The following is a 26,981-nucleotide window of genomic DNA, read 5'->3' on the forward strand; positions in this document are numbered from 1 at the left end:
ACTGATTGAAAAAAAGCATGCCAAAGGAAAACGGTAGTGCAGCTGGTTATCGCAGCTTAGCGCTTTCATATGCACGCCACCATGCTCATAAAATTCAGTAGTAAGTTATTTTCTGTAGTTAATACAATTACAAATTTATAATAACTACATTTAATACTATAATAGTCAATGTAAAAACACCGCTTCCAACCATTCAAACTGAATACCAGTAGGCTGCATGAAGAGAAGGATGTGGCATCATTGGTCTAACCGTAACGAACATAGTAAAATAACCCGATTATTGCCAGAATGCGGTCTCCACCACGACACTTTCATTGTTTCTTCGGCTTGACCCACATAAAAATGTTTCGCGCATTTTAGTGGTTTTACGTTTGCTATATCACTAATCACACTGTGACCTTTTAATGATTGTAGTTGCACTCTTTGCCTCTGGGACATCTTTCAAAACGTTGGAGTTTTTTCTTTTTTCGCACGTCTCGAATGCTGTTTTTGAATACAGATGTCATAGATCGAAAGCGGACAGAAGTGTTTTTGTACGAATAACTGTAGTACAGTGATAGGATTGTATTATGAGTTTCTGTGTCTGAATTGTACAGAAACTGCGTGGTACATGAAATTAGCTTTAACTTCAACCGGATAAGATGTAGACTTTGTAGAGTTAGTAGGCTTATAGTTATACGGTCTCTAAACTTTGCCTATTTTTCCTTTAGTTGAAAATGTAATTTCATAAAATTATAATAGCTTTTTAATGCTTAACGTGTCAGCATACTGAATGCGATTCACACTAAAAACTTCATTTGCGACAAACTGTGTTGCGATAGTAAGCGCTTTTGTCTGTACACTGAGCGCGATTGCGAATACCTGGTGGTAACTGGTGCGACAACTGGCTGACAATCGCACGCATTTTCTTGCGACTGCATTGTGGTACGGCAACACAATTGCATCAAGTGTGTAGGAACCTTAAAATTATACACTAGTAGGAGTTCAATAGCAATAATTGATATCATTTTTTTTGTTAACATATCTAAACATCTCATAGATAAAATATAAGCGATGTATAAGCTGCTGTTTGTGTTATAGCTTTGAAATATCTTCATTTTTGTATTATATGATTTATTTTGTATGAATAGGTGCAACTACCATAGAAATCTAACAATAAGTCAACAAGATTTGTTCTTGTGCAAATGTGCATCCTGTGCAGGAGTGGTTAGCGTTTAAAGAGTCACCAATAAACAAACAATAAATTAAAGCTTTAGTGCACATCACCACGCGGGCAAAGCATTAACAACACTTTATCCTGTGCTGCGGACCTGGTGGTGTTGGACAGTTTTAAATTAAGGCAATCCTAGGCTAGGCTAGCCTAGGGCTATAAAAATTCAAAAAACAAAATAAAAAACGTTTGACAATCGTAACTTGCACAAAAAGGCTAGCTCGATAACCGGGGTTCGAGCGATGAGGAATCATCACCAGATTTAAGTCGTGCAAACACTTTTCTTAGTCCGACGATAAAGATTAAAAACATAGGCTAGGCTACCATACCACGCCGAAATTTGTGTTTTTGCATGCACAATTTTTAGTCACGAACTGTCATACTTCCCCATCGAGCCTCTGCATAGTGTACTGTTAAGCCCTGATACAGTGTCAGGAAAAAAATGAATAATTTTTTACCGTTTCGCTTTTGTTTGCGTGGTAGCCTAGCCTAGTATGATAGGCCTATAGTTTGGTGGTATAACAGTAATGAAACCAATGTTTATGACATTCTGACATGACAATTCTCAGTAACTACTCTTAAGCACTTTTTAAAGCTAGGCACATGTCAAGTTGCTGTCATGTTATAAGCAGTGTGTTTGCTATATACATTCATGAAATATGGCAGCATTTATTTCACCGGCAGCCGGTTGCCGAATTTGGAAAAAGCTACTTTGGTAAATAGTGGCCGGTGAAGTAAATATTTAATTTAGCGGGGTCGAAAATACGAATACAGTAAATTTTAACTGGGAACCGTGTACTAATTTTTCCAAAGTGTAAATTAACGTAAAAATAATCCCCTCTGACCCAAGCTCTCACTTCTCTTGATTAAATAACTAAGTTAGCGTGCGAATTGAAATAAGCGCTATTTTTTTAGCTAGAAATCACATTTTTTTTCAAATTCGAAATTAATTTAAATCTAATCCCTCAGACCCAAACTGTCACCTCTCGTGATTAGGCCTAAATTAAATTGAAAATAAATTTTGGTAAAAAAGGAAATAAGTTGAACCCAAGACCTCTAGCATACAAGCCCCGACGTTAACTACTATGCCACCGCAATGCCTTCTTCTCATCGTATAGAAACAGAGTAATAAACCCATAAACGAAAATCTGCTGGTCACCGTACTGTGATTCTGCAACTTCAGTGATCGAATGCCGGTGAAATAGTCACTTTGATGAATTAAATTAGCTTGTAAAACAAAAAATTGTTCGTTCTGTCATAGAGGAAAATGAGGGAGCTGCAAGGACAAGATTCATTGACGTGCAAGCCTAATGTTTTTATCTTCACGCTGATGTATAATAAACAAACTGAGAAAACCTGGTTGTTTGAACGCCTATTAATATTAAATAAACAAATAAATTGAAGCTTCTGTGCTCGCCATCACACCAAAATTTGTGTCTTTGCACGAACGGTTGATTTCTTACCAAAAACTCACACATATTCCAGTCAGGCTGATTTTCTCTATTAACCGATAGTTTATTAAGCAAGGCAGCAAGGTTTGCTGTGTGATAAATAACAAAATAACTGAGGTGATAGTTTTTTTTCTCGTCATGTGAAAATTTTACCTTGCATGCATGAATGATTTCTCATAAAAAGTACCCTTTATTTATTGTTTATGTGTCGTTTTGATGTTATTTTAGTAGATAACTGAAGGTAGCTTTGTGTTTATACAGTATTATAGTAGGCAGTAGATTATTATATAGTAGATCACTGAAAATAAGTATTCACTTCACTGCTGACACTTTGATTAAAGATAAAGACTGTTTACATTATGGCAGAAGATAGACAAGGTATGTATAGTTCCTGGTTAATGCAAGGGGTATAGTGATGTGGGAAAGGCGCTCCCATATTTTTTCTTATTCGAAGTGCCGTTGAAAATGTCTAGTTTTGGGATTTCCCCGCTTCGCTATTATTTCAAAATTTTGAAAAATGTGCATTCTTACACTTCTTAATTCAACACTACACCCCTGACAGCCTGGTTAATACAGTGTTGATTTGTATAATGTTATTATTGCATTTAGCTTTAAAGATATGTATAGAATTTATGTTTTCTGTTTAGAAGAAGAATACGGCGGCTGTGAAGGTGCTGATTCAATGTATGTTCGGTTAGTCTCCTCAGATGGTCATGAGTTTATTGTCAAAAGAGATTATGCTTTAACGTCTGGAACTATTAAGTCCATGTTAAGTGGTCCTGGGCAGTTTGCTGAAAATGAAACAAATGAAGTCACATTTCGTGAGATTCCGTAAGTTATATATTTGTTTTTAGCTGAAATGTGCATAATTAATATGGGACAATGGAAAATGACGGCAATCAGTGCTTTCTTTCCAAACTGTAAAATATATTAATTTTGAAATTAAAAAATTTAGTTTGTTGGTGATCACCTTTTTAATGCTCTCTGTTGCTAGCCTATAAGCAACAAACTCAGTCTATAAATTTAGGAACTGGCACGTGATTATTTAAATTAAATTACACACTTACGTGCGTAATTATGCACATCTAACCACTTTTAAACAAAATCACCTGGCAATCATTTTGACGTCTGCTATTAACGCACTATCTCTCTTCAAAATATGCTGTCTGCAATTTTATGAAGGTAACAACGAAAGCATATAACCTCCCAATTTGGGACCATTTCACTTTAGAAACAAAGCAAACCATATTATATCACATACATATATTATAAATAACTAATTATTGTAAATATATAGATTATAACTTTACATATATAGTCTATATAATTTGCAATTTGGAAAGGAAACACTGATTGCTGTAGTTTTCCTCGTCGCCTTTTGTATGATATTTAAGTAACCTTCATTTATTACCGCAAACAGGTTTATTAGTTGTTGGTTTGTTACTTTTGCTTGAAGCAATGACTACACATTATAAATACAGACAGTCAGACCTCGTTAATCCGGACCACTTTTTTTCGTCATAAAATGTCGGTTTAGCTGGGTATCCGGATTATCGGAAAGCGAAAAATCAGTCAATCTTGCAAATGTAGCACCATGTTCAAAAAGCAGTATGCACCTTACTCCAATTCAAAGTATGCGTAGGAGTTTAAAGAGTGAAACTGCAACATTATTATGCGTAGATAATCAGCTATTGTGTTCGTCAACAAACTACTAGGACAATCGTGAATCATTTTCTCTTCACTCCATAATCCGGTTTATCGGATTTTATTGCTATTTATTTAGCACATTTGTTCGAAAACTTTTGTGTCGGATAACAGGGATTCCGGTTGTTCGGGGTTCGGATTAACGAGGTTTCACTGTATACTAAATTTCAACACGAAAACCTAAAATGAAGTTTAAATGTCGCCGAGGACATGAAAAAGAATGTATATCATATATGATAACTTTACCAAGTTAAATGAAACAACAGTTTCTCTGGGGTGAGCTTCTTTACAGAAAGCAATACTTTAAAATCTGTAATACACAATTTGGTGATGTTACTGGATGACTTTCTTTTGTACGAATAAAACTTGTCCAGGTACTAGTTGAGTACTTTCTAATATTCATGCATAGTGTTACTACATTTAGCGCATTCACAGCTGTAGCCAGTTTAAATACCGATTGTAAATCAAAAAAATAGCTGCTCGTTACATCTATCATGTAAAATTTATCATGTATCATGTAAAATTTAATGTTATTACCGTTACAAAACTATGTTTATTTATCGTGAACTGTTTTGCATCAGAATGTGAAGGGCCCCAACAACCCCTGTAAAAATGCTAATTTCTTGTTTGTTTCATTATGAAATGAAATTACTAAAAATGCAATTGCTCGATAAATCTCACATGAGGCTCACTGAAATTTTGAGTTTAAGTATGCCTTGGGCTGTTATTTCATAAAAGCCCAATAAATTAGCACATCTTTAGCTCTCGCAATAGCTCACTAAGCTCAAGACTAGAATTTTGGCAAAAAAAGTCAACTTTCGTCATAAAAATCTTCACAAACGTAAACACGATTGCTACAAGTCTGTCTACCCTGTGAGCATACAGTTTTGCTGTCATGGAGTTTGCAGCAACATTGTAATTGCAACTTTAATGGTGATATAGTTGAAAACTACAGTGACAGACATAGCGCTGTCACACAGAAAGCGATTTCCATAGCTTTGGATAACATATTTCCAAATTACATAACGTTTTACATCATTCATAGCTGCAGTGAAAAAAGTGCATTTCTATGTGTCTATGCATGTTTATAAGCGTGGGCGCGTGGCACATACCAACATTAAATTAATATTGCATAAAATGGCCTACGGTACTGTAGCAGAAAAAAGTTGCATTGCCACTGTGTTTTTACTGTATTATGTGATGTTGTCATACTCTTAACTAATGTCTGTGACAAAATGCTATCCCACATCTAACATAATTAATAACATTATTATGTTATTTCTGAATGAGTTGGCCAGGTAATGTTTTTAATTGCAAATAATGAATTTGATATTGTGGTGACATTTTAAGTCTCAAATACAGTAGTGAAATTTTTTTCAACAAAAAGTAAATATTTTTAAGATCAAATTAAACAAATCTTTATTTCAGATCACATGTCTTGGCAAAGGTATGTCAATATTTCATCTATAAAGTGCGCTACACAAATAGCTCTACAGAAATTCCGGAATTTTGCATCACGCCAGAAATTGCTCTGGAGTTGCTTATGGCTGCAAACTTTTTAGACTGCTAATTATCCTAGTTTTGTGTAGCTTTCTATAATGATGAATGCAAGCCACTCATTTAATTACCATGATACATTAAAAACTGTGTTGAAAGTGACCTATGAGGACTTTTTTATTTACCCTTACATTTAACAATGAACTGTTTTGCATTTTCTAGTGATATAAATATTTGTTGTTTTGTGTGTGTGTATACATATTTATTAGGTCTTTAGTTGTGCATGCTATCGAAGGAGTGTTAATTTGGTTATGCTCCATGTCAAATGAAATTATAACAGGAATCTGTGAGCTCTGAAATATATATACATACCAACTGAACGACAATGTATCAGATTCCCAAAATTTTAATGAATTCATGTTTTTGCAAAAAGAAAGCATTGTACATTACTCTGCTTGTAAACATGTTTATATTGTATCGATTTCTGGTAATAAACTAATACTTCATTATGTTGGCTCCTTTTATTGCAACATGATGTAGTAGGGTTTGGAAGTTGCAATTAATAAAGTGAGCAGTGCAAGTAAAAGTTGATTTACCAATGCAGTATGATATTCAAAAATTTTGTTGCAGTTCTAGTTATTATTAGGGCCCGCAAAAGTCAATAAAGTCAAAAAATTTTAAGGACCTCGTCTGACCACGAATCAAAGAATAAAGTTGTTTTCAGCACCTAGGGGATTGTTTCTAAGAAGTTAATAGGTCAAAATAAAGTCAAAATTTACAATAAAGTCAAAATTTACAATAAAGTCAAAATTTTCAATAAAGTCAAAATTTGTCAAAATATGGCTTTTTACAAAGTTTTTGTGTTTCTTGAGAGTAATTCTTGTAAAAATCCTCGTGGAAGCATTGTAAATTAGGAACTGCGACACAATTAAACCATATTAACCTATAAAAGCAGGAAATAAGTCACGATGCCCACTTGGATCAGCAGTAACTTTTATCGCAAATTCTCCATTGTTTATTCATTGTTACGTATTTAAATAATTAATCCTTATGCAGTGTGAAGGGGGTTACATTACTTCTTCCCTGTTTAATTTGCTGTTTATTAGAATTTACCATGCGGAGAAAATCGAGGCAAAGTGCCCTTTTCACAAGGACAAAATAACACAAGCTATACCTAAATCTATCGCCAAAAAACACGAAGCACTTTTTATAATCCATAAAACACCTTGACTTTTCGACAAAATATTACGTTTGGGACTGAAATCGACAAAATATTATGTTTGGGTAACTGGAGGAAGGACTGTGGCCTCTACAAATAAGCAATTTTGTTAGGTCAAAATAAAGTCAAAATTTAATAAAAATAAAGTCAAAAAAATTTTTTTTTTAGGTCAAAATAAAAATGGCCCTAGTTATTATACACCGTTGGTGTTAAAAATTTTATCTAAACAGCTGAAGAAAACTACTGTGATATGACATGGACAGCCAATAGTTCTCTCCAGAACCCTCCCAAGATTCATTCCTTACACAAAATTCCTGACCATAAGCAATAATTGAAAAGGTCATTCGCAAAGAACATAATTTTTCACCATGACACCCTTTGGCAAGGCTGTGCAGTGTGCAACCAGTTCATGCAAACTGTGAAGGAGGCAGTGGCACACAAGCTTAGAAGAGTGTATCTACAATGAAGTTAACACTGCTTCAGCGCAACTGTACAGTGATATTTTGGCCACTAGTAAACAATAATACCATACTGACCCAAGCTTATTTCTGGAGACTCAATCACCCCCTCGCCATATTACTGAGACCTCTAAAATTTACTGGATAGTGAAACTTTTTGTGCTCTGACCAGGACAGCAACACTGTCACATTAACATACAAACTTTTTTATTTTTTTAATTGCAACAGACACCAGACAAGGAAAGCGCATGTCTTGAACAAACCTGATTCCCTGCTCGGCCCAAAATTTAGCAGAAAAACACAATTTGCGCAAAATTTTGTTTGTAAACAAGCTTTGTCAAAAAATACTGGCTTACAGTAAATTTGCTCCGTGAAATAGGAAAAAGATAAAAATTCAAGGCAACACGTACAACTTAAAACACGCAAAGTTACCAATCATGCAAGATACATCCAATTGAAGCCAAATTTACATACTGTGTAAAACATTTCATTTTGTTATGGGATAGAGTGTATTTTGCGTAACACATCACTACAACCATTAAGACTCAACTAAGTTTACATATAGCACTACATGTTTTTAGTTGATTTCTTGCTCAGGTGGCAGTCTCATAAGAAGCCAAAAAAGCTTATCCAGCAATTTAAAAAAGTTGAACCTCCATCACCCTGTAAGATCATTTGCATCATAATGTTCTTGGGAATACGAAATGGCAGATACTTTGTTTCCTCCGAACCAGCGATTGTTTAATGCGGATATTGCTTTTTCACATTCCTCAGGTTTTGAGAATTCAACAAAAATTTTAACAATCACATCAGCATCGTCTTCTTCCCCCTACATAGCAACAGTTTACAGTGCTTTACATTTGAATTTAAACTGAAGGGTGTTATAAGAAGTTTAATCATCTTTCGACAGATTTTCTTCAAAGTATGTTTACCTGTTTTTCTTGATATATGATGACTCTCTTTACATCCCCAAATTTTCCACATTCATCCGTTACTTCTCCTTCAAGATCATCGTCAAGATCTTCAATGTTGACCATGTTGCGTAAAATCATTACCCGGCTCTAATATCACAATGATAACAATCTAATTCACTTAAATGAACCATTACACTCAAGCCTGTTTTTGTACTACTCTAGTTTGTTAGCAATTTATGGTCATCTGTTTGTACCCACTTTAGGCCAGGTATATCACCGCTAGCTCACTAACGTATCTCACCTGTATAAAAGTTTTAATAGTTAAAAATTGGCTTATGACATTTGCATTGCGGCTAATGTCGATGTCAACATATATCGAGAAACACGTTGTTTTATTTATGGTTGTTAGCATGGCCATTTACACAAAACATGCTAAAAACTTACCACGTTACCATACTAAAGGTGTCTCTTGGAAGGATGAAAACATTATTTTATCAACAAAGACTTGAAAAAGTGAGCAAATTACCATGTGGTATGTAAATAGTGATCAATAAGATTAGCAGCTTAATAGTTGCAATGCATATGGTACTGATGAGACAAATTTATTATGGAAAAAAAATATAAGCTGCCCTTGATTAAAAGTCACTTTACATGTTGACTGCCAAATACAAGTTAATTTGTAGTTAGTATTCTGTCCCACCTCGCCAACCACGAGTTACCTCACATTTATCGTTATGCCACTAAAGTTACAGCCATGAGTTATCTCATCTTTTTGCATGCAAATGCAATGATATGGTTCAAGGTTGTTGAGACAAAAACGGCAAAACCCACTGGAAACAAACGTTTCATGAGAAATGTATTGAAAAGTTAGAACATACAAATAAATAAAGCCTGGGAGGATGTAGGCATAGTAATTGGGACCAGATAGATGGATTAGGTTTTGGCAGTCGGTGTGTGAGATGTTTTCCAAAAAAGCATAATAGTCGCTCTGTTCGAGGAAATACAGTAATAGTACCTCTTCCTTTCTCATTAGCTTTTGCATAATGAGATGTCGCTGTGAACTGCCCGATATGTTCATGTTTCCTTCCTGTTGACTTAAAGTTTGCGCAGCGGCAAGTAATTCCTTTCCATTCTGAATATTAGAAAGAATTTTGAATATTGAGCGATACCAAAACAATGTTTTTAACTTGTACAAGGTGATAGTAATCTTAAGGCGGGACAAAACCTCTGCATTTCATGGGCACAACTAGTTTTAAATGGAGTGAAATACCTGCACTTGCTGTGGACGTGCAGTATTTGCTGGCTGAGTCAAATGCTGAAGAAATCCAGCTGCAGCTGCACCACTTGCCGGGGTAACTCCTGTGATGTGATAAGATAAAACAAACAGCACACAAGTTTGCGGGAAGGTATACAGAGGTCTGGGGAAAAGTTATGGGTTTGTTGTTGAAGCTGAACAGCTGCATTGGATTCAACACAACTCAAAGAGAAACATCCTCAACATACAAAAAGTTGTTAAGTTTCAAAAAGAGCAAGAAACAATAATTTTAAAGAGAGCAAATGAATGTCAGATTCAAATGGGTTCCTAATAAACTGCTAGGCTAAAGGTTGGGGTAATGGGTGGTAGTAAAGGTTAGGTTCATAACACAGAACATTTCAAAAACAAAAAATTAGAAAAAAGATCATTAGATTAACTGAATGTTTCACACGAAGCCAATAATACAACATACATAGCAACAATTTCTAAACAGACTTAATTTTACTCAAAGAGATTATCATTGCACTTAACCCATCCATTGCCAATATTGTCCAATTTGTCTCGCAATAATAACGTCACAATTTTGTTACTTTAAATTTAAAGGTATAAATAAACTGTCAAATATCAGTGTCTAAATAACAATTTAGCTGGAATATTTAATAATGGTGAGCCCCTGACCTTCTCAAAATATCAATTAACATTTATCCCATAAAATGCATTGCTGACAAACGAGGCATATGTAACAATTAATTGGCAATAACTGTGCTAATATTTACATGCTAGTATTAACTACAAACTAAAGAAGTAATCACAACCACAGTTTGACTACTGCTTACAAAAAAGCAATGAATAAATTTACCCACCAGTGACAACACCAGGCTGATTAGCAGCCATGACAGCAGTTGGTGGGGCGAGTTGTGGCTGCATCATGATATTTGCAGAGGTTATGTGGTTTGCATGTCCCACCACTGAAACTGTGAAGATGTTGAAAATAAACAAAATGGATTTTCAATGCTAAGTTATTCATGATGCGGTGGTTGCATTAACCTGCAAACTTTCTAGCACAATTGTATTAGTATTTTGTGCGCTTTAAGTCCTAAGGGCTTTGCCACTTTTTTTCCTTTATTAATTGCAAGTGAGCATGTTTTCTTTTATCATGCTATAACGTCTAGCATGATATATTTGGATGTAATTGAAATAAATTTGAATAAGCAGTCAATTCTATTTGAATCATATCACAGTACAATCAATGGCAGGTATATAACATCCGAACAAAATAATTAACAGAATACTAGTTTATGAAAATTACCAGGAACAACAGCAGTTGGTGTCCCTTGCGTCAATAGCAATGGTTTAGCAGCCTCCTGAGCCATGATCTTGGAAGTGACTGCGGCTGCAGCAACAGCAGCTGCAGCAGGTAGTGATGTTGCTGCGTTGGATGGTGTGGCATACTGAACAAGGACTGACTGTTCATTTCATTTGCTTTGAGAAAATCTTATGCTTGCATTTATGATTCATAGCAACCTTACCATTTCCAAATGTGTATTCGGTGGAGTGATGGCTTTGCCTACACGAAGGTACTGCCCCCCGAGATCAAACATATTCATACTTGATATCGCGTCAACAGTGGATTGATAATTGTCATATTCTAGAAAAAGTTATTTCAATGGAAATCTATGAAGAGAATGCATGCATTTCAACCACTGTGGTAAACCAATCACAGTAAAAGCATCACTTACCTATGAAAGCATAACCTCTGTGCTTTCTTGTGATCATTTCTCTATCCAACTGACAGGATGTAATCTTCCCAAAAGCTTCAAACACTGATCGAATATCGGTTTCATCAAGATCAGGGTGAATAGCAGCAACATATATTCTACAAATATATATTTAAATAAGTGAAAAATATCAACATAGAAAAATTCTACAATGACATTAATTTCATAAAAACAGTACGCCTACTACAGACAAAATTACATCGTTTGTTTACATTCGACTCATGTGCCCAGAATTTCCAAACTAATTGAAATTATCAAACTGCTGCTACAAGTACAACAAAAGCAGGGATATGTTCAACTCCTCTTTTATTGACAAGACTGGAAAATTCTGACATGTCTCCCGGAATGCAGCAAACAATGCGATTAATTAGATAAATATAAATGGAGTATTGGACATATAAGTTCATGCTTGTTTGACACTAGCAGTAATTACATTTATTAATAAAGAGACCTCACATCATTTAAACATGGGTGAAATGTAGCCTATGCAACTGGATATAGAGTTAATACCAAAACATCAAAAAATCATATTAAAAACTGCCCCAGATGTAGGGATTAATCCCCATAGATAGCAAGAAAATATTAAAATTGTACAAAAGTTATTGTGAAAGCAAAATTCAAACTGCTCTTTGACTAAATTAAAACAATTTAACCACATTGCACACATACTACATATACATAAAATATTCGTTAAATTTGGAAATGGTTCAGCTTTCCTATTAAAATCTTCATACATTTCGGTGTTTGTTTCTTATAGTATACCTTATCCTATCACTGATATTGTGTTACTATTATCTGAATATCATTATCACCGTTATGTATGTCTCACAAATCAGTTGATTTCATTAGACCTACAGATTATCTTGTATGACCACTTTATGTGCAATATAATTAAATTAATTATACTTAATGAATCATTTTGCTTTAACTTTAAAATCTACTTTCTACAGTGCGATTATAGTGATAAAACATTTTCTATTTGTCTATAATAGACTTTGACCTTGACTTAGTACCAAATGATCTTTACGCTGACAAAGGACAGAAGACATGTCAAAAGCACGTCAGTTTTCTTCAATCTTCTCAATAGAGCATGTTATGGATATCTTTGCAATTGTTGTGCTGTTTGCACCAGTTTGATATGTCCTATGCTAAATCAGTTTCAATTCAACCCTAGCGAAGTTTAGCAGCATTAAAAAATTTAATTTGAATAAAAATGAGTAAACGAGCAACACAATTGACTGAAGAGTGTGAATATACACCTGTTATAATGTTTTGCCTCTTCAGCTAACTGAAGTATAATTGGTTGAGCTTGACCTATATTGCTTGGTCGGCCCACTTTTATTGTTCTTCCTGAAATTAATACCAATATTTAACATTTTAAGTTATTCAAGTTATTTCAGTTATTCAAGTTATTTTACCAATAAATATGATAAGCTGTAGTTTCAGTAAACTATGATGTATACCACCTGCCAGCTGACTTGACTGCATATGGTCTGAAGCAAGATGAGCAGCTTCAGGGATTTCAAAATCAATGAAGCAGTAGCCCTGTACAAAATACATCATATTATAAAATGTCCGGCAAAAATCTCTATCGTACCTACTATATGCATAAGTTAAGGACATTTGAATTTGTCACTATTTTTCACACACGAACATCATTGGGAGGTCTCCATAATAGGTGGTATTTTGTGCACATATTTGGATAAAACGAATAATTTTCGTTTATAACCTGTTGACATGTAATGTAATTTCGAATGTTGATTCCAGGAAGTAAGAATTAAAAAGTGAAATTTTTCAAGGTAACCTTCAACGAGTTTGATGAGCTTTTGGAAAAAATATTGATTTTTTTTAAAATGAGTTTTTTAATATTTTATTGATTACATGTTTCAAAATAATTTTGAAAAAGAAGTTGAAATTGCTGCAAAATAAAGTATTAGAAAACAAGTAGTGTACAACAAAGTCACTATCACTATCTGGAAATATGTATATAAAGTGATAAAACTGTTTCAGTCAATTGTGCAACAATTTACTCTTCTCTGCAGCTGTTCTCCAATGCACTGAAATCATTGTAGTGTAAGTATCAGTACATTTTCTATTGTTGTGGCTGTTTGTTCTACACATGTGTAGTCACTGCTAACACTTTCCCAACAACAAAAAACAAAACTTAATGTGTAATCTAGTAGAGTATAGCTAGTATAAGTATGCTGGCAAATGGTGATGACATTAATACATGAAGGTTTCAAAATTTTTTTGAGTTGTATAGGAGCCATAAGATACAAAACATATACAAAAGGTAACAACAAAACAGGTTCATAAAGTACAGCTCTATAATATTTACGGTTAACCTTCCGGCACCCCCTAAGTCACTTACTTGCACAGATTTAAACAATGAAGCAGATTTTATCGTTATCATTCATAATAAATACTTTAATAAAGTTACAATAAAAATATTTCGTATATATTATAATATATACAAACATAACATTAAGCTGACAATAATCTATTATGATCAAATTTTGAAAAACCTGTGCTTTTTTCAAAGAGATTTTTATTGGTAATTGTCTGAGACTACAAGATCAGTTTATGTAGGCCAGGGCTTCCCAACCTGTGGTACGATAAGGTTTTCTAGGTGGTACGCGAGGAACTTCCACTTTTTCACAAAATCCTGGATTCACAGCTTTTTAGTTTCCTTCTCGGATTTTGTTTCGAAATCAATAAACTCTCCTGAAACTCTATTGTTCTATGAAATCCTATTGTTTCGTAACAACACGATCTTAAAATACAGGTCGTGTCAACAGAGAGCGTTACTTCTCATAAGCGTTACAGATATTAGGTTAAATAATTGCTCATAAGCGTTACTTCTCTCGCAGCTTCATAATAATTCCATGAAGTACTGGTGGTAATGCAGGTATGCGCGCAGCGTAAATGCAGTAAATGTGCACATAATGTGGTGTAAAATAATGCAGGTAATGTTAACTGACAATTTAAATTTTTTCAAAATCTGAATTTCTGGATAATTCTGGCATTCCATGAAAGCCTTATAAATTATAATTATGAATTCAAAGATTAATCATTCTATAACTGCCATAACTTCTCAAAATCAATCTATAATGACAAGGTCTTATCACTAACAATTTTCAAGATATGGCTTCTCTCACCAAAGAAAAAATATGGCAAACTATCAAGCAAACAATCTTATCTCAAGAAGTACTGTAGAATAGAAAAATTGCGGAAGTGACTTTGATTACATGTTTTCAACAATGCTCCCAGTGTGACCAGTCTCTCAACCTTTATGATACGTCTTGCGGTTACATACTGGAGTTCCGTACATTTCAAAAAAAATTTCTAAAAAACTACAAAATATATATATATCAAGGAAAAATACTGTATAGAATAATTTCATATTTAATATCATACTTACGATAGTTTCTTTCTCTTAATATCATTCCTTTTCAATAGCTGGTAATACCAGACAATGCAACACGAGTAGTGTTGCACATAACTGGCAATAATTAATTACAAAATTTGCTGTTTATAATTTCTTAACAAAATTATTAGCTACAGAGCTCGTACAGTAACAAATGTTTGGCATAAATTGCGTTAGTACGTAACATACTCTTTGACTACCTTTTACCCACACCCACTTTTTAGGTTTTTCTTGTTTTTATAACATAAAACAAGGATAACATTATCAAAAAATTGCTTCAGTGGAATATACGATTTTTTCTTAGAAAATTCTAGTGACTGTGAATGTCAAAATTTGATGAAACTTTGCAATACAAATACTCGATGTAACTATATATTCTATTGTCAATCACAAGCTGTTATACAATTCTGTTTGCTGAGAAACAAGAATGACACTACAAAAGTATTGTAAAATAACGCATGCTGTTAGCAAAAAATGTGTGGATAATTAAATTTCAAGTGAGTTAACACATGTACCTATAACCTGGATACGTATAATGCGTAATGTGCACACCTTGTGTTTATGGGTGATAGGATCATATGACATGTCAATACTCTTGATTGGTCCAAAAGGGGAAAAAGCATCTCGAACTGTTTGTTGAGTGACATCATAGTAAATTGACCCGACATATATTCGACACATTATGGCAAGTGCTCGCTGTTTTTGTGCAGAACTCTGATGCAACAACAACAATAACATTAGGAAAGGAAAATTTGAATAAAACTTTACACAAACATAGGCTAGTAAACCAAATGGTAGTTGATCAACTGAGTGACACTTCATTTGAGTGACACATTCTTTTAACGTTCATTTAAGTGACAAATAATTCATGCTCAACTGAGTGACAGTTCATTTGAGTGACACATTGGTGAGTACTGTTCAAACTACAGTAATGGTTGAGAAATGAGTGGCACATATGACATAAATGCAACAGATAACATGGTTTCCGTTGCTCTTCACACAAATACAACGGAAACCATGTTACCTGTTGCATTTTGCACAACATCACACAAACGCAATAGAAAACATGGTTTCCGTTGCTCTTATCTTATCTTGTCTTATCTGTTGCATTTCACACAACATCACACCAACGCAATAGAAGACATGGTTTCCGTTGCTCTTCACACAAATGCAACGGAAACCATGCTATCTGTTGCATTTTGCACAACATCAGACCAACGCAATAGAAAACATGGTTTCCGTTGCATTTGTATAAAAAACAACGGAAACCATATTATTATAAGTAGAAAGCAGAGCATCTCAGAATAACAGATTAGTTGTGTTACTCAAACTCGACGACTAATAACAATGGATGACTTTAGCTTTGTTCCCTCCATCCGTGGAAAGTCGAAGCTCGCCCTCAATGGATTTCTTTATAGACACCAGCGGAGCCGTGGAGAGAATCATTATTTTCGTTGCGAGCGGAATGATTGTCCTGGAACAGCGACACTGAGGGCGGTGAACTACAACGATACAAATGGAAAAGTAGATGTCGGAAAGTCCCATGTCCACAAGGCAGATGATCGAAGGGACCAGGTGCAACAAATGATTGGAAATGTTCGGAAAGAAGCAGCAACATCTAGTCTCCTGCCGATGACAATTGTACAACAACATCGGCAAAATGTTGATGCTGAAGCTGCAGAGTTTTTGCCTAGTGAATCAGCACTTCGGCAAGTGGCACAACGATCGCGGCGGAAGCATCTGCCGAAGGAACCGGAGAATTTGAAAGAGTTGGTGATTCCTGAGTTTCTCAAAAAGACAAGAAGCGGCGAGAACTTTATTTTGGTTGATACAGATGGGGAAAATAGAATCATTGTAGTCGGATCCATCGCGTTGCTCCGGAAGCTCGCTGATTGCGATATGTGGTTCTTGGACGAACATTCAAGATATGTCCCACTTTGTTTTATCAAATTTATACCATCAATGCTGTCATCGAGAGGATACCCTTACCGGCTGTCTATGCGTTGCTGCCAGGAAAAACCGAGGAAAATTATTTAATGTTATTTTCGGAATTAAAGACCACAGCTGAATGTCATGGAATTTAGCTTAACCCACAGCATCTAATGATAGACTTCGAGAAGGCTGCTGTCAATGCTTTAAAGGAAGTGTTTCCCAATTCGTACTGTCACGGATGTCTTTTCCATCTTGGGCAAAGCATATATCGAAGAGTCCAGAAGAAGGGATTGGCAACGGAATTCCGTGATGATGATGATTTCAATTGAAAGATCAGAACATTGGTTGCGCTAAGCTCCTTAGAGGCTGACGCAATGCCATCTGCATTTGCAGTTCTTTCCCAAGACGCTTCACCAAAGGAGGCAGAAATTTCAGATATTTCAAAGAAGTGTACGTCTTAGGCCGCCCAATCCAAACTGCAATGCGCCGAGGAAGACGACTAATCAACCGTCGCCCTACAACTCGACACCCACCCCTCTTCCCACCTGATTTTTGGAGTATCAGCCAACTGCAACAATCGGGTCTTGCTCGTACCAATAACATCCAGGAGGCCTGGCATCGCCGCTTCAATGCAATTGTCAACAGATACCACCAAAGCATTTTCAAAATAATTGAAGAGTTTCAAAGCGAGCATCATAGAGTTTCCCAAGAACACTTTCGCCTTGAATTTGGTGCATCGACACCATTGCGCCGATTGCGTATGACAAGGCAAAAAGAAACCCGCATTGGAAATTTGTTTTCCCAGCAAGAAGACCTTCCACAGGAAGTATTCCTCCGCCGAATTGCGCGTAATTTGAAGATCGGACCAACTGCGGAACTATCAGAAGAATTGGACGAGATGGTTGAGGATTCTTAGTTGTTTTTTTGTAGATAGTACTCTAAACTTTGTCTTGTGTGTGTTGTCATCTGTGCACTTACTAATTAACAGCAACTGCAACTTAAACAAATGTCAATCTGTCACTCAAATGAACTATAATTATGTCACTCAAATGAACTGTCACTCAAATAAACTGTCACTCAGATGATATACACCCAACCAAATACTTTGCCCTAAACTTTACACTACATAGGTTAGACTACAAGAAATCAAAAAATGTACTTGTAAAGATGTCATTTGTTGTTGCTGATGTTGAATGGTTTGTTTCAATAAAACTTCTTTTATACTTTGTTCCATAGCATATTTCTTTGCCTAGAAATAGGGAAAAGTACCATTGTTTTCACAATGTGGAATGCTATCATAACTAAAATATTTAAAACAAGTGTACCAGAATAGCAATGACAATACATTGCAGTATTCTCAAATGTGATGCAAACTAACTATGAATACAGTAACTATTAATACTGTAAAAGAATGCAATAACGATAAAGATATAAACCTTTTCCAATGCTGCTTTTTGACTGGTAGTTAATTGAGGCCAAGGTTTTAACAATGCAGTTAGCAATATCTCATCCATTTCTCAGATAAATTTAATTTCAGGTAAAATATATCTGCAACAAATCTGGTAACCACAGTCGATCAACAAGTGATATACACATAAAAATGAAGGAAGTCAATAAACATGACCACAAAGCACCATGAAAGAAAAATAATCGGCAGGTATTTTTTAAATACATGCCATTATTGGTTTTAGCCAACTTATTTGGTGTTCTTAATCCATTTAAAACAATGAAAAATTAATGTAAAAATTGAAAAAGAAAATGTTAAACAAAAAAAATCACGCAGAAAATTAAAGTTAACCATGAGAGGTGAAAACATTTTCTAGAATCAAATTGTGGTGATCAGGCCGTACAGCTGTACAGGAAATGGACAGTTTAATACAACTCTATCGCAAAATTGAAAAGATTTAGTCATAAAATAATTTGGATTATTTCAACAAATACACCAAACAAAACTATAACATACAGCTAATGATATCACACATAAAGAAATTTTTCCTCTTTATAAATACATTATTGTATTGACACCGCAATTAGGGTAATGATATCGGTACCAATTTAAAAATCAATGTTTGTGGAATATATATATAATACATATATATACGTCATGGTGTTGAACCAAATTAAACATTTAAAAGTGGGTTTTTCAGAGAAACCAAACAAGAAGTCCTAAAGAAAGAAATAGTCACTTCGTAGAAACATTAGGAGTTAAGTAGTACTAACAGTGAACTACAGCTAAAAAAGATTAATGATGGAAATTGCAGCAAACATTTTACCATGGAGAAAACTGTATATATGCACAAGTGTGCTGAAGCTGAACAGAATATATGTGTGCATTTAGTACAAACCGAAGCCAAAGTAGAACCAGGTAAAAAAATTGTAAACTTGAAATGTAAGTAAACCTTTTTTAACTGAGATTCAACACCTTGATATATTGCAGAATAAATTTGGGCCAATAATAGCAGCATTGAACACAATAAAACCCCTAAAAAAATACTGCCAACTACTACTTACATGTGCAGTAGTAAAACGTTTATTATATTCCATTGACAATGAGATTTGGTTTCAGTTTTGACTTCTTTGATTTTGGTTTCTCCAAACATTGTTTTTTTGCAACCAGACTTTCTTTAGATGCAATTTTACGCTTGTTTATCATTGGCTTTTTCTTTGAAGTTGATGAATTGACAGTTTTTCTTAGTTTCTTTTTCTTTTTCAACTTTGGTTTTGCAACTTTCATAGCATTTTCTTCATCACTGGAAGAAAGTCGCAATTTTTCGAAGTATTTTTCTGGATACAAGTCCGAAAAACTATCAGCCTCTGAGATATCACCATCCAAAACCTCATTAGTGCCTTCTGCATCTTCTTTTGCTACAAAATCCTTGTTCTGGCGATTCAACATGGGGGTGGGCACAAATTTTTCTCCAGATTTCTGGCAATCTTCCCACCTAGCTTTTGCCCTCAAGAACTTCTTACCATTCACATGACGCTCTATGTGTTGTGGAATCTTGTTAACATGCCTAAGTGTCAGGGTGCAGAACAGCTGATGTTCATGACCTTTTTTAATACTTGGTACCAAGTGTGGTTCATGAGCAATCAAGGAAAACTGTTTATTAATACCTTTGCTCATACGTAAATATTTTTTCCCTTCAATGTGTTGTTCAATGACATGTTTTCTGCAAACCATTTCATGTCCAGTTAGCAGACATTTAATTCTCCCATTTTCCGCCAATTTTAAACCAGTATTATCTTTCAAAATTTGTTCAAGCTCGACGGGAATTTCATTGCCTTCTGCTGAAGTCATATTTTTTTCGTAAACTTGGCCACACAAGTACAGTACAAGTCAATAGACTGTGCGTTCCTGGATTGATCACAGCTAGTTTAAATAGCAGAAAGAAAACAATTCACTTATGAATGTTGTTACAACTTGCAGTCTTTCCTCTCTGTTCGCTTGCCAGGTGGTTTCGTCGCACACGCTTTGGAAAAGTACCTAGTTGCTCTTGAAGTTTTAGATGTTGATAGGAAATATTTATATTTCTGTATTTCATTCCTTTAGTTTATACTTTAAAATTTTGTTAAAAAATATACAACCTTTCTATAAAATTTAAATTTAAAGGCGTTGCATAGCACAGAGTGATTTATTAATAGGAGAAATTTCAAAATAATAAAGTGTGACAAGTCAGTCCATAGTGTAGACCAGGGATGTCTAACCTTTTTGGCCAAAGGGCCACATGCGATTTACGAATTATTGCGCGGGCCACTTGAGTGTTTACTGCTAATTTCTAATTAAAACCCTCACACTAAAATTTTAATTTCAGTAATAAATTGTGATGCAATAAAATTAACTTGAACAGTTGTGCACCCCTGCACTAGAGACTACAGTATAGTATCTATCCATTGCTCTATTATCTATATTATCTATTATCTCTACTATCTATTGCTCCATAGTAGCCTATAGAGCAATAGACAAAGAAAGCAAACAATAAATGCCCATTTCTCGGAATGTAAGTTCGCCATAAATTACATGGGCGATTCAGTTGATAATATAAGTCATTTCGAAAAATACCGCGCGGGCCACGGGCTGGACACCCCTGGTGTAGACCAACTAGGGCAGAGCTTCCCAAACAGGGGGACGCACGAAGAATTTTAGGGATCGCGAAGAGTACCTTAATTTCATACAAAAGTACGACCGTACTACGAAGCGACCTAAAATTAGATGATTCTTTCCTTTACCGGCATTGTTTCCAACAATTATTGAAGTTCATCTATAATTAATCCGTAGGCCTACTCTGCACCCTACAGTTTGTCAACACTACGCTATCGTATTGCGACTTTGTTAATGTTTCTAAATGAAACGATTACCAAAGAAGTTAAACGCATTTCACCGGAATGCTTGAGAGAAGCAGGATAGCAAAAAATAAACGTATCCATTTTGTCGTGGCGCACCTGATTGCTTTGGTTGTTATTTCATTACTAGGGGTTTATTTCATCAGAATATTGTTGTTTCGTCACATTAGCTCTGCTTCCAATGTGAATGCGTGTGCTAGCTAAAGGCTTAAGGCTACTGCTGGTAGAAGCACGCTCCACGCTGCTAGTGAGTCCAAGAATTGTTCAGTTACTGCTAGTGATCTGATTCAAAACAGTAAACTTTGACCATTTTTAACGAATCGTACGCAAGATAGCCAGTGGGTAGTACGGACAACACAAAAATTTCAATTAAACAAACTGAATGGATAAGTGGCTGAAAAGATGTGGAGATAATGCTATAGCAAAGAATGTTGAAGCTGTAGACAGTGTAGAAGAGACAAAACGAATGTCAACTTGCAGCCTTACTAAGCATTCCAAGGCTGAGAAAAGCCCAAGTACGTCTTTGAAAAACAGGAAATATAAAGAAAATTTTTTTCAGTATGGATTTACTTTCGTGTCGGAAAACGATGAACACCGCCAACTCTGTTTCATCTGCAATGAAATATTGGCAAATGAGAGTCTTAAACCTGGCAAGTTGAAAAGACATCTTAAGACAAAACACGATTCTTACTGCAATAAACCCGTAGATTTTTTTAAAGCTTATTGAGAACAACAGAAAAACAACGACGATTGTTTGAAAGTGAGTTTCTGAGTCAGGAAAAGTGCACAAGAGCATCGTTTGAGGGATCTTGGCTTATTGCTAAGAAACCGTACAACATTGGTGAAGAAATTTATTTACCATTCAAAATGAAAATAAATGCAATTGTTCACCTAAAAGCAATAGCCGATGAAATTAATTACCGTTGGTCTCCACTGCTCGCAAACCTTCATTTACACTGATATAATTAATGCACGAAATTTTTAACAAATGCATTGCCTTGCAATCTTTTTTTTACTTTTATGTGCAAAAAATACATTTCCAATTTTGCGAAATAAACCTAGTTTCGAGTTCGTTATCTGTCATCCCCACACAGCTACTGTGGTACTTGGTACTTATCGTGCAGTTATCGTATCCAATCTGCAATTTCATTTATTTTATTATTAATTTGTCTTCATATGTATGCTTTTTTCAATATTTCTTTAGAGTTTAGATGAAAACATTTTAAATATTAATTATGTAGACCTGTATACTTGTGGATTAATTAAAGTCATTTTTCGAGTCGTTATATTTGAAACATAATTTGGCTCTTATCAATGCAAATGACGGCTTGCCAAGGGTGAGTACCAAAGTCAAAACTGCAATTAATTTGAATATGAAATAAAAAATAATGCCAGCAAATTTAATAGTTTTTTAATCTTGAGTGATTAATAAACAAGTGTAATGAAAATTTATTTGAATATTTTTGCTGAAATTAAGTTTTCGAGCCGTTATATTGGATGCGTAATTTGGCGCTTGCCAATGAAAGAGATCGTTTGTAAGCGGTGAGGACCAAAGTTAAGTCGCTAATTAGTTTGAGTACAAAATGAAAAATAATGCCAGCAAATTTTCTATTTTAAAGTGATAGATGAACAAGCGTGTGGAAAAAAAATTGTTTTGTCAATGCGGAATCGTATTTAATTAGTGATTAATTTAGCAGCATATTGAAGATATTATGCGAAATATTAATATGGAATTAAAGGATAAACTGACAAGATAAACCGTATATTTTTGTGTTAAGATGTTTGTTGCCAACGGATGCGTATTTTGCGTTTTTTTTTCATTTCCAGCTTTGTTTGAAGTAATTTTGTTACACGCCACAAATTGTTGACACCACGTCACAAACGAAAAAGTCGGGCTGGCTTTACCTTGGTTAACTGTACTCCTGCCATTTGTTTGAACGTATTTAGGCGAGTCTGCTTTTTCAACGTTGACTGCAATCAAAACAAGGTACCGTTCAAACCTTAAAAACATTGAAACTGCATTGAAACCAGTATTGACAAATATTGAGCCACGGTTTGACTTGCTGTGCAAAACAACGCAGTCGCATCCGTCTCCTTGAATAGGCTAATGCTGTACAGATAATGTTAATAATGAGTATTCGTTTGTTTTTGTTTTGAAGTGATTTTTTTTTAGATTTTATTAAGTACCAGACCAGTATCGAGTTTTAACAAAATTAAAGACAAATACTAAAACATATAATTACTTTTAGCTCTTTATCACTACGAAATGTGAAGGGTCACGAAAATTTGTAACAAATTTTATGGGGTCGCTAGCAAAAAAGTTTGGGAAGCCTTGAACTTGGGCAATAGTTTGGTAACTGCTAACTCACATGAATTAATCTACAGCGGCACCATACGAAAATTTAAATTGTTAAGTTGTTCACTCCCAGTGCTCTAGAGCAGGGTTGTCCAAACTTTTTTCACTAAGAGCCATGTGCTAAAAAGTTAACCAGTGTCCGGGTCACTCACTATGTGTGAAGATCGCTGCTTTGCTACAACGTAACAAATATCGTAAAGACCATGAACAAAGGCATTGACAGAAAATTTTATTTTCTAATTGAAAATGTTAAATAGAAGGCCGAGAAAAATATCACCTAAAGCAGTGTTTCTCAAACTTTTTGCGATCGCGTACCACTCATTCGTTTTTTTTACTACACTGCGTACCACCTGGCTCCTGAATGACTTATTTTACTCAAATGTACCGGTATTTATAGTTATTACCGTCATTACTATACCATAACACCAACGAATAGCAAGAAAACACAATTTAATTTGATAGATGCAACTGTTTCTTCTGCACAAGCTTGTCTATCCGGGGCAACACATTACTCACAGCACATCGAAAATCATGTTCAGCGGTACGCGGTACCACTTAAAAAGCTCTCGCGTACCGCTAGTGGTACGCGTACCACAGTTTGAGAACCACTGACCTAAAGCAATAAAAAATCACACAAATGTAGCTACTCGCTTGCCCCTACAACTCTAACAGGTACCACAAACGCAAAGTTTACGCCGCCCAACGCTGTATAAATCAAAAGTCTTAGAAGAACTAATCTAATCATTGCATTGCAAAATGGGCGGATAAAGTATGGCAATATTTCGACGTTTTTCGTAGGAGCAGTGATGCGAAAGACGTCACAAAAATGCTTGTCAGTCATTCTGGTTCTCAGTATATTTTGGTTAAGACTTATATAACAATGAAGATTTTTGATTAATGTACGTGCATTGGAAAATTTCCTTTGGTTCTACCATATTTGATGTAACACATAATAATATTTAGCCGTTAACTGCAGTTCACTACAGGGTCTTGTGGCAGGTGGGATCATAAGAAATTACAGTATTGTGTAGTTCTTGTGATACATAATTTTTAAATATGTACGCAATATCTGCTCATTATCGTACCGTAACTTGGGTCAACTTAAAATTAACCAATGCAAATTAATAATTACCGTTAAATGCTGGGAATAATAATTTGCACCTGAATAGTTTGAAGTTGAACAGTTTTATGTAAGCCATATTGAAATAAAGTTTGTTAGACTTAAACTTCAAACGTCTGTTTCGTATTTTGTATCTCGTATTTCTCGTATTTCGTATCTTTGATACGACGTTTCGTGTGATCTCGATGATGGCCGCGGGCCATTAATAAACAGGTGCCAAGCCACAGTTGGCCCGCAGGCCGTGCTTTGGACAACCCTGCTCTAGAGCAATGGTTTCAACAAAGCTTTGGATTATGTTATGATGAGCTGATGACCCTTAATTAGGTTTGTCACAGCAAATTAATTTTCACTTACCATAGTAGATATCTAATTTGCTGTATGCCCTATAGGCCTCCTTAATAAAGTCAAAGCAGGTAACCTCGTATAACCATGTTGTCTATGCGGTTGTAACGTATCGGAGAGGTTCGATACGTGTGAAGCCGCAGTTGTATTTTTATAGTAACTCCTACAAATCTGGCTCTTGAAGGGGCGTACTCATTCCAGCTTCACTGGCGACTACAACGCTAAACTGGTGCGATACAAGAATGTAACTTAAATCAAACCGTCGTTTATTCGTGTAGAAACACGGGTTCTGTTACAGAATCCACGAGTACGAAAAGCGCGCATATCGTAAACACGACTCTGATTACTGCTGTAACGTTACTGGTTAAACAACAAACGTGGTACAGCACGCCACATCACTCCTCCGCCAAACAAGGTCTAAGGAAAGGAAACGAAGCCGAAGCTTGAAATCGTTAAGTAGAGAGAAATAAAAACTATAATACATATTATCGAAGCTTTACAAGCACAAAAACATTATATTTAAAGAAATTAATTAGGGCCTTTATCTCTATCGAACAACCTACACCGATCGCTCAAAGTGTTAAAGCGAAAGTCACAAGTTTTACGTCCAGAAGGCATCCTAGACGGGTTAGCTTCATCCGAAGAACATTTCATTGGCTGCATAGTCGGTGGCACTGGTGATATCGGTGTGTCTTCATCCTGAATTTGTGTAGAATTCATGTATACTACATAGCTGGGTAACGTCTGCGTGGACGTTGTTGTCGTTGGTTGTGCAGGTTTGCGTCGGTGTTGACGTTGTTTACTACTAACGAGGTTGACTTTCAGAGAAGGGTCTGCGTGGAGCTGACGATAACGAAGTTATGGCGATTGCCGATAGCGGGTTGTTTTAACCAACTTGCAGAACTTCATGCATTTCATGGCCGATTTTCCAAGCGTTCGATAGTAATAGCATATCTTCGACTTACATCGATATGCACCTCCAGCTTTGAGATTTGTTCCTGCAGAACTTGAACGGCTGAAAAGATGTAAACTTATAGGTGAAGTTCGGAATCGAAGAGATCGTTGTTGCGCTTGTCATGCCGACACAATCAGAAAATGACTGGTTGTTCATGCTGATTTTACTGGTTTTGCGGGTGTCACCAGTGTAACGTATCGGAGAGGTTTGATACCTGGGAACAATACATAAATGTGACTCAAATCAAACCGTTGTTAATTCGGCGATGCACGAGTGTGTAGAAACTTGGGTTCCGTTACAGAATCCGAGCGTACAAAAAGCGCACATACCGCAAACACGACACTGATTACAGCTGTTACGTAATTGGTTAAACAACAAAGCACTGGACGCCACATGTAACCGTGCACGGTTATGAACATGGCATGGTATGGTATGGTATTGACATCAAAATCCTTCGGACTGAGGAAAGTCTTTGCATGACTTGATTCCTCATCGAAAATGATTTTCTCATCTCTTGAGCCTGGTGCACAACCCGATTAACACACATTTTTGTTTTAGCGTTTTGCTTTTGTGTTGTTATGCCCTAATTCATAACTGCTCATCAAATTCACTGAATAGAGGGAAGTGTCGTACATACATTGCCCTAGTGTATTACAACAGCAGCGCAACTGGAATTGGAACCCTGGTCGCATTTTTATGAGCCAGACGAAGAGCGAAGAGCGGAAATTGGCGCGGATCGAATTTACACGAAAAAACATTTAGTAGCCTTAGATGTTTCATCACACCATGCAACGCACTTATAGTGGGAGTACAATTGTCATATGGATATGGTGCATACTTGGTTATGCACAAGAAATTCAAGTAAAGACTTAAGTTGTAATTGCTATTACAAGTATGTATTCACTCTCTTGATAAAATATATTCATATAATTCAAGCTATGAATTATTAAATATATGGTGTAGCAGACTATCGTTAAACACTTGTAAAAATAGGATGGTCATGGAATCAGCAGGGAAGATGT

At 35.5% G+C, this 26,981-nt stretch overlaps 3 protein-coding genes across 5 annotated transcripts; 1 reads left to right on the forward strand and 2 right to left on the reverse strand.

The window, feature by feature from the left end:
• The first annotated feature begins 2,877 nt into the window (after positions 1-2,877).
• LOC143450795 (elongin-C-like) lies at positions 2,878-6,371 on the forward strand. 2 transcript variants are annotated; one of them, XM_076951494.1, is made up of 3 exons: positions 2,878-3,039; positions 3,309-3,492; positions 5,794-6,371. In XM_076951494.1, exons 1-3 carry the CDS (start codon positions 3,021-3,023, stop codon positions 5,933-5,935), a joined length of 345 nt encoding a protein of 114 aa, XP_076807609.1. In that variant the 5' UTR covers positions 2,878-3,020; the 3' UTR covers positions 5,936-6,371. The 2 variants fall into 2 exon arrangements, with proteins under 2 accessions (XP_076807609.1, XP_076807610.1); XM_076951495.1 differs by having other exon boundaries at positions 3,312-3,492.
• Positions 6,372-7,729: 1,358 nt separating this feature from the next.
• On the reverse strand, positions 7,730-18,420 carry LOC143450792 (poly(U)-binding-splicing factor PUF60-like). Of its 2 annotated transcripts, none has more exons than XM_076951492.1 (13): positions 18,282-18,420; positions 18,005-18,094; positions 15,466-15,627; positions 12,953-13,031; positions 12,746-12,836; positions 11,448-11,584; positions 11,238-11,356; positions 11,018-11,159; positions 10,572-10,682; positions 9,724-9,812; positions 9,469-9,585; positions 8,472-8,600; positions 7,730-8,368 (listed from the first exon to the last, which is right to left on the reverse strand). In XM_076951492.1, the coding sequence occupies exons 1-13, from the start codon at positions 18,357-18,359 to the stop codon at positions 8,198-8,200; spliced, it is 1,515 nt and encodes a 504-aa protein (XP_076807607.1). In that variant the 5' UTR covers positions 18,360-18,420; the 3' UTR covers positions 7,730-8,197. The 2 variants fall into 2 exon arrangements, with proteins under 2 accessions (XP_076807607.1, XP_076807605.1); XM_076951490.1 differs by having other exon boundaries at positions 12,950-13,031.
• On the reverse strand, positions 18,404-20,330 carry LOC143450794 (surfeit locus protein 2-like). Its single transcript, XM_076951493.1, has one exon. It carries the CDS (start codon positions 20,141-20,143, stop codon positions 19,379-19,381), a length of 765 nt encoding a protein of 254 aa, XP_076807608.1. The 5' UTR covers positions 20,144-20,330; the 3' UTR covers positions 18,404-19,378.
• Between the last annotated feature and the right edge of the window lie 6,651 nt (positions 20,331-26,981).

This window comes from Clavelina lepadiformis, chromosome 3, assembly GCF_947623445.1.
Source record: "Clavelina lepadiformis chromosome 3, kaClaLepa1.1, whole genome shotgun sequence".
In the NCBI taxonomy this organism is placed as follows: domain Eukaryota; kingdom Metazoa; phylum Chordata; class Ascidiacea; order Aplousobranchia; family Clavelinidae; genus Clavelina; species Clavelina lepadiformis.

Excerpts from the sequence above, each read along its gene's own strand:
- LOC143450792 (XM_076951490.1), bottom strand. The coding sequence starts at position 18,359 with ATGGATGAGATATTGCTAACTGCATTGTTAAAACCTTGGCCTCAATTA. Across the intron at positions 11,160-11,237 it reads CGAATACACATTTGGAAATG|TATGCCACACCATCCAACGC; the intron begins GTAAGGTTGCTA and ends GTCCTTGTTCAG. Across the intron at positions 9,813-10,571 it reads TCAGCCTGGTGTTGTCACTG|GAGTTACCCCGGCAAGTGGT; the intron begins GTGGGTAAATTT and ends ATCACATCACAG.
- LOC143450794 (XM_076951493.1), bottom strand. The coding sequence starts at position 20,143 with ATGACTTCAGCAGAAGGCAATGAAATTCCCGTCGAGCTTGAACAAATT.
- LOC143450795 (XM_076951494.1), top strand. Across the intron at positions 3,493-5,793 it reads GTCACATTTCGTGAGATTCC|ATCACATGTCTTGGCAAAGG; the intron begins GTAAGTTATATA and ends TCTTTATTTCAG.